The sequence below is a fragment of the Nansenia antarctica genome, assembly GCF_963989245.1.
Source record: "Nansenia antarctica genome assembly, chromosome: 1".
In the NCBI taxonomy this organism is placed as follows: domain Eukaryota; kingdom Metazoa; phylum Chordata; class Actinopteri; order Argentiniformes; family Microstomatidae; genus Nansenia; species Nansenia antarctica.
Genome location: NC_137674.1, coordinates 20,926,334 through 20,938,654, shown reverse-complemented (window position 1 = coordinate 20,938,654; position 12,321 = coordinate 20,926,334). Strand labels below are relative to the sequence as shown.

General features: G+C 46.5%; 1 protein-coding gene across 1 annotated transcript in view; it reads right to left on the bottom strand.

The window, feature by feature from the left end:
• Window positions 1–4,662: 4,662 nt before the first annotated feature.
• Window positions 4,663–12,321, bottom strand: part of btaf1 (BTAF1 RNA polymerase II, B-TFIID transcription factor-associated) — a 43,808-nt gene continuing 36,149 nt past the window's right edge. The window contains exons 33-38 of the mRNA XM_080550216.1: window positions 11,354–11,479; window positions 9,633–9,785; window positions 8,464–8,675; window positions 7,252–7,411; window positions 6,670–6,840; window positions 4,663–5,862 (exon numbers count right to left, since the gene is read on the bottom strand). Of these exons, the coding sequence (XP_080406342.1) occupies window positions 5,719–5,862; window positions 6,670–6,840; window positions 7,252–7,411; window positions 8,464–8,675; window positions 9,633–9,785; window positions 11,354–11,479 (966 nt within the window). The 3' untranslated portion in view covers window positions 4,663–5,718. The remainder of the gene's footprint in view (window positions 5,863–6,669; window positions 6,841–7,251; window positions 7,412–8,463; window positions 8,676–9,632; window positions 9,786–11,353; window positions 11,480–12,321) is intronic.

Genomic DNA, 12,321 nt, shown 5'->3' with positions numbered 1-12,321 from the left:
TCTCGTCATCTAATACTGACAGACCATGCATCCCGTTGGGTGGGTGGTACACCGGGCAATCCAGGATAACATGGTCTGCGGTTTGGTCCTCTGCGCCACACTCGCACGACGCATTTGGGGCCAAGCCCCATCTGTGCATTGATGAGCGGAAATGCCCGACGCCGGTCCGGAGACGATTGAGCCTCACCCAGGATAGCCTTGGCAAGTCCATCCCAAGGGGCTCAGGGCCGGCGACTGGGATGTGGTCGCGGAGTTTGGAGGTGTTTGCCTCCCACTCCGCGCGCCACATATAATCCGCCCATTCTGCCGCACTGATGTTAATATCTCTGCATTGCTGCCTGAGATCCTGTGCGGCAGGCACAAATGGGTGTCTCGACTTGAGACGCCGGGAGGGCTCCGCTGTTATAGTGAGCCTATCATGGAGCAGATGGTTATTAAGCTCCACGGCCCGGCAGGTGAGACGTGCTGTGGCTCCCATGCGGCGGAGGCCTGCGGGCTGGATGCCTGCTAGGATGGGAAGGTTGTCCACGGGGGTAGGACGCAGGCATCCTGTCACAATGCGCAAGGCTTCGTTTATAGGCGAGTCGATGAGGCGGGTGGGGGCACTGCGACACCATACTGGGGCGCAGTATTCACTAGTTGAATAAACGAGGGCTAGGGCTGCCGTGCGCAAGGTCCTTGCGCCGGCGCCCCAGCCCGAGCCAACCAGTCGCCTCATCAACGCCACACGAGCTGTTAACTTCTTGCGCAGTGACTCGAGGTGCCGGCGAAACGTGAGCGTCCTGTCCAATGTCACGCCGAGATAGATTGGCTCAGCGGAACATGGCAGGGGAGTTCCATCTAGGTGTACTCTAAGCTCACGTTTAGCCTCCCTGTTGTTAAGGTGGAAGGCAGCCGACACCGTCTTTGCCTCGCTAAGCTTCAATCTCCATTTCCGGAAGTATGCCACTAGTGTCTGCATGTCCTGGCTCAGAATCCCCTCCACAGACTGCCAATTTCCAGCAGAGTACAGCACTGCGATGTCGTCTGCATAGGCGTACTTCCGCGAGAGTGTGTTGGGCAGGTCATAGGTGTATATATTATAGAGGAGGGGGGCCAGGACCGATCCCTGAGGGACGCCGTTCTTAAGGCGTCGAAGCCTGCTTAGCTGTCCGCAACCGGTGGTGAGGGTAAAGCTGCGGTTACGGATGAGCTCCATGATCATTCTGACCATGTGCCTGTCCGGCAGCAGGCGGAGCAGCTTGCAGGTGAGGCCGCGATGCCATACGGTATCGTAAGGCAGCAGTCAGGTCTATAAAGACGGCCCCGGCCTTCTTTTTTGACGAAAAGCAATCCTCGATCTCTTGAGTCATGAGGGTGACTTGATCTACGGTCGACCTCCCGCGTCGGAACCCGGCCTGCTCACGTGGGAGCAGCGGGTCGACAATTGGTCCGATGCGGGCGTAGATGAGACGCTCGAGGATCTTGAAGGGGATGCATAACAGAGAGATGGGACGGTAACTCTTAGGGTCCCCTTCAGGCTTATTCGGTTTAGGGATCGCAACAACTAGGGCTCTTCGCCAGATTTTGGGGATCTTGAGTTGGCGCAAACAGGAAGTGAGGAACGCTCTCAGCCAGGACTTCAAGGCGGGTGCGGCATGGAGAATAAGCTCCGGGCAGATGGAATCAGGCCCTGGAGCTTTCCCTGGCTTTAGATGCTGGAGGGCAGCAGCGAACTCCTCTGGGGTGAATTCACCGGAGATGAAGTCACTGCTAGGTGTTGGGGCCCTCCAGAGGTCTGACACTTCTTTTGCCACAAGTCGAGACGACTCGCGGTCTTTGCCCTCGTATGACCCACTTTTCACAAATTGTGATGTAAGAGCAGCAGTAGTTCAATGTATTTAAGTATGATTTAAGTATGATTGGAAATGTTAAGATACATACAGTAGTATAGTTGAGTGGAGGGAGTGAATTATTTAACTATTGAATCTAATAATCTATACAACAGAGGTCTAAATCTCTGAATTTATGTTTCTCCTGATATTAACCAAGGTAAAAAACTTTCGGCCAAGATACGCACTAACCCCCTTTGTTTCAACAAGTTAATATCGGTCTCTGGGGTCCCCAAAACATGTCTGAATTTGTTGCTGAAAATACCACTCAGATTAAGCATTCTTCTAATGATGTGATCCTGTTCTGTCCATGTCTATGTTCTGTCCGTGTCTGCTGAAACCCAATGAAGATGCTAGTGATAAAAATTAAAATAAAAAGATTAAGCATTCTAGCATGCCTCTGGTAAATGGACTGACTTATATAGCTCCTTATTCCAAAGCGCTTTACAATGGCCTCTCATTCACCCATTCACACACCAATGGTGGCAAGCTACCATGCAAGGCGCCGGCCCGCTCATTGGGAGCAACTTGGGGTTCAGTGTCTTGCCCATGAACACTTTGACCTGTGGCCAGCGGGGGCTCGAATGGTTCCACCATTTCTTTTTCACACGTGTATTGTTAAAATAATAGCGTATATTATTGTGGATCGTGGGCGGTATGATTCTAACGAGACCCCCACTTTACATAGCGAGGCAAATCTGAATGGCTTGTTGAATCACATGTTTTCTGAAATAGGCACAGCCCCGCCCCCCCTGAGATAGTAGGATGAGAAGAGGCCTACTAATTCATTGCTAAAACGTCGCTATCCCATTAACAACTTTCACATTCAGAACAGGCACCATTCCATGTTGTGTTTTTATACGTTCAGCAATATATTGTAGAGCAGAGGACCTACCTACAGTAGGTACCTGAGTGGAGGCACCACACACAAACATATATCTGCTTTAACTAGGAAATCATGAGCACCATAATCTTCTCAAGACTGCGGCAGAAACTGTTGATGCATGGAGCATAGACATCTGTCTGTGTTCTACAGTGCATCACTGGAAAGAAAAGGGCGTGCGGATTCAACAAGTAGGCTAGTTCATGTTCCCCAGTCACAGCAATATGGCTGATGGGGTCTGGGAGTGACTGGTTTAATGAAGCGTTATGGAAGGAGAAGCCGTGGTATATGGTGGATATCGGCACAGCTAGCGGGGTGGTTAGGCACGACGTGAAGCGGAGTGACACATTTATCTATCAATATTTCACAGAAGAAACTTTTAATTAATGTATTTTAATGGAACTAAGTTTTATTGTAAGTGTATTCATCCGCTGAACAGTTGTTTATCGGTTGCGAGGTAACGGTAATAATGTAACTTCTATAATGGTAATATATACAAACGCGGAGTAATATGAAAAGATGTGTCTACATTCCATTTAGCCGTGCGTATATCATGGATCTCAGCACAGCTGGAACGCAAACTGACCAATAGAGACAATGGACCGGATCTATCCGTTATGTAATAAAGTAGTAACAAGCTTCCTGAACTAACACTCCTACAACAGTATGTCACACTCCCATCGACTGATACAATGTTCACGCATAGCTCATCAGTGTCATCATAAAACATTTGATGTACCGTATTTTCCGGACTATAAGTCGCACCCGAGTATAAGTCGCAGCAGGCCAAAAATGGGCCATGAAGAGGAAAAAACCACATATAAGTCGCACTGGACTATAAGTCGCATGGTTCAAGGGAACGGGCTTGGCGGAATCAGCGGGGAAAGAAGACCCTGTTGAGCTTGACTCTAGTCTGGCACTGTGAAGAGACATGAGAGGATTTGTAAGCCCAGGAAGGACATAATTCACGTTGAAACTTCTTCTGAAAGGTTAAGGAATACTTGTATTATCGAGTGTAAAGTCCGCTAGCTAGCGCGGGGCTAACAACATGGCGTCGCGGAGGAAAAATGAAACTTTGAACAGCCTCTAAAAGGTAATAAATGACTTTAATATCGTTTCTAACGTCCATAACATTGTGTATAAGGTCCATAACATCATGTTTAATGTCCACATTGTCGTGTTTAATGTCCACATTGTCGAGTATAATGGCTATTCTATCGCGTATGAAGCGCTACCGGAAGTAGCAAAATGCTACTCGCGGGTACAACATTGCAACGTTAAACAGCCTCTGGAAGGAATAAATGACTTTAATATCGTTTCTAACGTCCATAACATTGTGTATAAGGTCCATAACATCATGTTTAATGTCCACATTGTCGTGTTTAATGTCCACATTGTCGAGTATAATGGCTATTCTATCGCGTATGAAGCGCTACCGGAAGTAGCAAAATGCTACTCGCGGGTACAACATTGCAACGTTAAACAGCCTCTGGAAGGAATAAATGACTTTAATATCGTTTCTAACGTCCATAACATTGTGTATAAGGTCCATAACATCATGTTTAATGTCCACATTGTCGTGTTTAATGTCCACATTGTCAAGTATAATGGCTATTCTATCGTGTATGAGGCGCTAGCGGAAGTTACTCCTTGGTTCATGTCAGTCAGAGATTACCGTATGTCAGTTCATGTCAGTCAGAGATTATGAATTATTGATATATAAGTCGCACCTGACTATAAGTCGCAGGACCAGCCAAAGTATGAAAAAAACCGCGACTTATAGTCCGGAAAATACGGTATGTGGTCTTCAATCAACACAACGACACACCAGCCTAGAAAGAGACAACAAACAGGATGCATAGTGAAAGGTGTGTAGAATTTATTACAATTCTATTAGCTTTAAGGGATAGTTCACTATTTTGACACTTGCATTTGTTTTTGTTTTTAGATCCATCTCCCGTTGACTGATCCAGATAGTTTAAGTGTGTATCATTGTTATTTAGCAACATGGCAACACTCTGGCTGAGTAATGTGACAGCAGTCTCTGGGTGTCCCAACCCAAGTCAGACTGTTTCAGTCAGAAGTCAAACAGTCAATGATGCTCAGACTTCTGAGAAAACATGACTGAAGACATGGGTTTATTATGTCTAGAGACATAAACATAACTACATTAAAACGTTTCTAAAAATACGTTTTGGTGCTTTTTAGAGTAGGACGCTACTTTACCCAATATGCTCTTCCACTAAATAGCCAAATTGAGGTAGCGGAACATCGTTAAATCAACAAAGACACACCTAAAAAAAACATCCAGGATCGATCGATGGGAGACGCTTCTAAAAACAAAAAAAACGTGAGTGTCAAAATACGTGAGCCGTCCCTTTAAAACGAGAAGCCGGCAATTACAGAAATATTTACAACTTAAAAATCCGACAAGTTCTGGGGCCTGGTTTCAAAGTGACCAGGCCGTCACTGTCCCGCTGCTGCAGCCAGAGCCTCTCAGAATGACACGTCAACATGGTTAGAGCAGCGCTGGACAACAGCTTCTCTTCTATTCTCCTATTCATCCTCCTGTGGGCCAACGAACGGATAGAGTTCTATGTTGTGAGAAAAGGGTCACATGAATGTGCTTAGAGGAGATGTGGGGGAGGGGGGGAGACTAGCACCACCTGGAGGATGGGAGGAATCTATAAGTCACAGGTCGAAATCACCCCAGCCACCATCCAGTAGCCAGCCTCAAAAAGGCCTTCGTATACGATAGTGGGGGGGAGGGGGTTGGAGTCTCGGAGGAGTAAAAAGTCTGCTGGAAGACTGACAGGGAGCTTGGGAGCGGCGGGGGGACTGGGGGGTTCCCACGATCGTCCTGAGAGCTGTCCAGGCCCTACCAGGCTAGGGGGGGGGGGGGTGGAGAGAGCTGTCCAGGCCCTGCCAGGCTGAGGGGGGGGGGTGTAGAGTCAGGGGGTGGGGCTACTGGAGGGAGGTCATGAAGCTGCCCAGGTCGTACTCCGTGTCGTACTGCTGCTGGTCCCAGAGGTCCCCCAGGCCGTCCAGCACAGACTTCATAGAGGCCTTCCCTGAGGACGACGGCTCGCCTCTCTCCCCCTTCTCATCCTGGAACACAACCACACACTCCTGTTAGAGAAGGACAAACACCCTACTAACACACCACACCACTAACACACCACACCACTAACACTAGAACAGCTGGGCCTTACCTACTAAAAGAGCTGTCTCAGGGTCAAAAAGGCCCTCTGTACAATGGTAAGCTGCTATTTACACACAACGACCACTAGTTGGCAGCTTGTAAATTAGCCTGCTTCCTACACAGAAAAACTGCAAAATAGCTTTATACTAACTTATCCTGATGTGATTTTGAAAATGTAAGCATACTGGGTGGTAGAACGCACATATCTAGGAAAAGTCATGTAAGGAGGGTCCTGAAATTTCATCAAAGATATAAAAAAATGTATTTACTCACAGGGGTCAAATGACCCCCCATGGCTGATTAAGTGTTAACACACCATACCACTAAAACACCCTACCACTAATGGATGTGGGAGTAAGAGAGTAGTCGAACACCCTACCACTAATGGATGTGAGAGTAAGAGAGTAGTAGTAATGGATGTGAGAGTAAGAGAGTAGTAGTAATGGATGTGAGAGTAAGAGAGTAGTAGAACAAGCAGATAGACTTCACCTAACGTCTAGTGAGGGATGTGTAGCGTGTGTGTACGTTTGTGTGTGTGTGTGTGTGTGTGTGTGTGTGTGTGTGTGTGTGTGCATGTGTGTGCGTGTGTACGTGTGTGTGTGCGTGCGTGCACGTGTACGTGTGTGTGAGGGTGCTGACCTTGTCCAGGGTGAAGAGGTTGAGGAGCTGGTCTGTGTGTGTGTGTGTGTGTGTGTGTGTGTGTGGGAGCTGACCTTGTCCAGGGTGAAGAGGTTGAGCAGCTGGTCTGTGCCCATGCTCTGCAGGCTGGCGTTCTCCTGGCTGATGATGGTGTTGGCGATGCTCATCTTGAACTTCTGCAGCCCCATGATCTTCTCCTCCAGCGTGCCCCGTGTGATCAGGCGGTAGACGTTCACCACGCGTTTCTACAGCCCCCCACACACACACACACACACACACAGACATTAGAAACGTGTCACTTCAACCACTCAGAGACTCACCCTCACTCTCCACTTTAAATCCCACCTCGAAACCTACCTGTTCTCCCATGCATACAACCTCCCCTACCCCTAACCATCTCCCTAACCCTGCCACCCTCTCCCCCCCTGGACATTGCTGTGTTAATTGTTCCCTGTGCCTGTTCGTTAACTCTGTGTTCTATGTGCTCATGTTATCTGTTGCTTGTTGTTTCTGTTTTTCCCATATTATCAGTGTCTTTGAGCCCCGGAAAAGCGCTAAAATAAATACGATGAATTATTATTACTACTACTTCCCACCCTGCAGACGGCCAGACCTGTGTGTGTGTGTATGTGTGTGTGCAGAGCCCAGCAGCGTACCTGTCCTATCCTGTGGGCGCGGTCCATGGCCTGCAGGTCTCTCATGGGGTTCCAGTCGTGCTCCACGAACACCACAGTGTCCGCCCCCGTCAGGTTCAGGCCCAGCCCGCCCACATGCGTGGTGAGCAGCAGCACGTCTATGGAGGGGTCGTTATTAAACCTGACAGAGGGACAGAGACAGAATTAGGGGGGGGGGGGAAGGGAGAGAGATAATGACGGAAGGGAGAATCTGTTTTATTTATTAGTTTATTTAAAAGGGACGATGGACAGTCGTTGACTCTCCCTGAGTTAGCTGGGTAGCTACATGACATCAGCAGTCCCTGGGCAGGTAAACCCACAGGGGAAATACGGCCTCAGATGTTATAAACTATTTAAAACAGAAACTACAGGACATAGAAATAGCACATAAAACAGAACTAAAGGAAATAAAAACACAAAAAGAAGGTGAGCTGAGGCAGTGAGAAGGGAACAGGCTTTTTTTGTGCTGCTGAGGCGAATAATGGGACTAGTTTGTGCACAATCCAAACTGTAGCAATGTCGCAAGAAGCTGAAGGCTCTTCGCAAAACGTCTAGCTTGTCAGGCGCGTTCTCTCATGTTGCAGTTCCATGCATCCATTGTGCACTAAGCCATTTTTTGGGGGTAGAATATCGATTATCATATGAACATTACCAAGGAGTTGTCTTGGTGCGACGTCAAGGAATCGGTGTGGAGACCAAGGCCCCAATACCAGGCTCCGCACCATGGGGGGCCGAGCCTTCTTCCTAGCCAGCTAAGGGCAGTACAGAGCCTGTGGAACAGGCCTGTGGAACAGCCTTCCTAGCCAGCTAAGGGCAGGACAGAGCCTGTGGAACAGCCTTCCTAGCCAGCTAAGGGCAGGACAGAGCCTGTGGAACAGCCTTCCTAGCCAGCTACGGGCAGCACAGAGCCTGGACTCTTAAGACAGGCCTAAAAACCTTTTTATTCAAAAAGGCCTTTGACTGTTGAACCTGTGTTTATTGTTGTGATTTATGTTTTGTTTTTTTACTATGTTTTTAACTTATTATGTTTTTAGGTTGTTTTGTTTTTAACTTGTGTTTTTAGGTTGTTTTGTTTTTAACTTGTGTTTTTAGGTTGTTGGTTCTCTCTCTGTAGCACTCTGAGATTATTTTGAATGAAAAGTGCAATACAAATAAAATGCATCATTATTCTTCTTCTGACTGCCTGTGTCTTACCTGGACACGATGCTGTGGCGTAGGCCAGCTTGCACGCTGCCGTCCAGGCGCAGGTAGGTGACGCTGGGCAGCTGGGGCTTCAGCAGGTCGTTCTCCACGATGTCCAGCATGCTCTTCAGCTGGCAGAAGATCAGCACCCGGTGCTGGGCCACCACCGCCTCCGTGCCCCCCTCCGCCGTGCCGCTGGCCCCCAGCCCACAGTCCAACAACAACTAGAGGAGGAGGGGAGAGACACATAACACACGGCTCTTCAACTTCACTTCTTTTTTTTTTGTTTTTTTGGTGGGGCAGTCCCACTCATATTTTTCTTTTTATTGTGATAGACAGTAGAGATTTAGACAGGAAGGATGGGTGAGAGAGAGAGAGAAGGGATGACATGCAGGATATGTCCGCGGCCGGAATCGAATCGGGAACCCTGCGGTTACATGGTCAACGCTTAGTCCGCTACGCCACCTAAGCGCCCCTTCAACTTCACTTCTACTCAACTGCTCACTGGTGAAGATGTGGAGCGTCGGGGATCAGAGGAGCGAGACTAATTTCAGAACTAATAGATGTCAGGGAAGGCGAATGCACAGCACTTAATAATAATAATAACTTTTATTTGTATAGCACTTTTCCTGCAAAGGTCGCAGCTCAAAGTGCTTCAATCATTATATAATCATAATTTAGTCATTTAAAGGCAATATTAAAAAGATGGGTTTTTAGTCTTGACTTGAACATATTTGCTGAGGCTGCATCCCTAATGTAAACTGGCAGTGCATTCCACAATCTGGGTGCAGCCCACCAAATCTCTTCTTTTGTACATGTGGTACACAGAGAAAACCAGCATCAGAAGACCTAAGAGCTCTATTGGGCTGATATGCTAGCAAAAGGTCTTTCAGATATTCAGGTGCTGTGCCAGTGAGAGCTTTAGAAACAAGCAGAAGGATGTATACATGTATATGTAATGTATACTCGTAGTGCTTTACATGAACACATGAGATAAAATAACAATTCATATGTGGGGGAAGAAATAAAGGAAGGAGATAGTAGGACACCTGTTTTAATAAAGGAAGGAGATAGTAGGACACCTGTTTTAATAAAGGAAGGAGATAGTAGGATACCTGTTTTAATAAAGGAAGGAGATAGTAGGATACCTGTTTGAATAAAGGAAGGAGATAGTAGGATACCTGTTTTAGGGCTGAGAGTTTGGGCGCGTGCGAGATGTCTCGGAGGCTGGAGTGCTGCGTGGCTAGCTGGTCTGTGATCCGCTTGTACTCCGGGTGCTGGGGCAGCAGCACCAGGGCGGGGTGGTTGCACAGCTTCCTCAGGTACTGCAGAGCCTGGAGGGGGGGGGGGGGCAGAGTCAGGTATATACACACCTAATATGGACATGTCATGATGAACACATCTCTGTGGTTCCAGGGGCCAGTTGCATAAACATAGATTAAGACTGGTCTAAGCCTTAGACTAGTCTACTATTCTCATAAACCTAGATTAAGACTGGTCTAAGCCTTAGACTATTCTACTATTCTCATAAACCTAGATTAAGACTGGTCTAAGCCTTAGACTAGTCTTCTATTCTCATAAACATAGATTAAGACTGGTCTAAGCCTTAGACTAGTCTACTATTCTCATAAACCTAGATTAAGACTGGTCTAAGCCTTAGACTATTCTACTATTCTCATAAACCTAGATTAAGACTGGTCTAAGCCTTAGACTAGTCTACTATTCTCATAAACATAGATTAAGACTGGTCTAAGCCTTAGACTAGTCTACTATTCTCATAAACATAGATTAAGACTGGTCTAAGCCTTAGACTAGTCTACTATTCTCATAAACATAGATTAAGACTGGTCTAAGCCTTAGACTATTCTACTATTCTCATAAACATAGATTAAGACAGGTATAAGCCTTAGACTAGTCTACTATTCTCAGGCTAGACCAGTCTAATTAAGACTGCCTGTTGCGTAAAAAATAAGACTGACTTATTTTGAGGTTAGAAAGTTAGCCTGGCTAAGCGAACAAGTCAGGGCTAGTAGATAGCTAACACTGTAACTCCAGCACGGTAAACTACTTCACTGGTTAAAACTGCTAAGCAGGATACTTTTCTCCACATTACATTCCTCTAATATACATACGTTTTCAGCAGAAGACAATTTAGTTTCTCTCTCATATCTTCCGCCGCTAGCTGTTTTGCCCGCCATGTTTTTTTTTCTGTCAAGTGTTATTTTACCTAGAATGCATTGCGTGACAGGCTATCTAACTTACTTACTTAAGTCAATCATAGACTAGCTTTATGCAACAGGAACATCTTAGAGTCTATAGCAAGACTGACTTAAAGTGAGATCTAAGTCTAAGACTGGGTCTATCTTTATTAAAGTGAGATCTAAGTCTAAGACTGGGTCTATCTTTATTAAAGTGAGATCTAAGACTGGGTCTATCTTTATTAAAGTGAGATCTAAGTCTAAGACTGGGTCTATCTTTATTAAAGTGAGATCTAAGACTGGGTCTATCTTTATTAAAGTGAGATCTAAGTCTAAGACTGGGTCTGTCTTTATTAAAGTGAGATCTAAGTCTAAGACTGGGTCTGTCTTTATTAAAGTGAGATCTAAGTCTATGACTATCTTTATTAAAGTGAGATCTAAGTCTAAGACTGGGTCTATCTTTATTAAAGTGAGATCTAAGTCTAAGACTGGGTCTGTCTTTATTAAAGTGAGATCTAAGTCTAAGACTGGGTCTATCTTCATTAAAGTGAGATCTAAGTCTAAGACTGGGTCTGTCTTTATTAAAGTGAGATCTAAGTCTAAGACTGGGTCTATCTTTATTAAAGTGAGATCTAAGTCTAAGACTGGGTCTGTCTTTATTAAAGTCAGATCTAAGTCTAAGACTGGGTCTATCTCTGTGGTACCTGGAACACGTGGCCGGTGGCCTTCAGCTTGGGCGTCTCCTCCACCTGGGCAGACTCGGCCGTGGAGATGGTGTCATCCACACTGACCTTGGCCCGGGACTTCGCAAAGTCCTCGTACAGCTGAACCTGTGCAGGCAGATAGGAGAGGGGGGGGGGGGGGGGTTGTAAGGCAAACCAAAGACAAGGCACTTGTGTATCACTGGTAGGGCTTTCACACCGCCAAGGAACCGTTCCCGTTCGCGTTGGTGCTGTCTGGTGAACCAGCCCGCGTTCATACCAGTGTAACCAGAACCATCCGCGTCATCAACGCTGGGTGATGAAGGGGCAGGATAAACAAAAATGTCACAACTAGATGGCACACTATTTTCTATGAAACAAAACAAAAGACACTTTCTACACGCGTTCTCTTACTAACCAGCTGGCCCATTGCTGGAATAGAAATGGGTTACGAAATTTGCGTTCGCGCGTGTGTGTGTGTGTGTGTGTTTGCTGAGCATGTGAGGAAGATAGAGAGAATGATGACATTTCTGATAATTGTTTTGATCACTAATGTTAGATTCGATGACATTTTGTCTCCTTCCTTCTTGCTGGTCTTTGCAGCCTAGAATATGACACGCCCACTGACGACGTGAGTGTTCTACGTTTTGGTTCCCACTTGAGAACCACTATTTTCTCGTTCCCGCTGCGAACCAATTTATTTTCGGTCGGGACGCGCCGGCCGGTTCTAGACTTGGTTCTCGAACGCGAACGGTTCCGTGGCGGTGTATAAGCCCCATCAACGACACATTTTTGGGACACAAAGGGAGCATCCCAACTAGTGTTGTTCCGATACCGATACTAGTATCGGCATGGCCACCGATACGCACAAAAATGCTGGTATCGGTATCGGCGAGTACTTTACAAAAACGTAAGTTTTTTTTTTTGTTTTTTTACTTAAGTTTTACAAAAACTTTAAGGGCCGGTTTCAC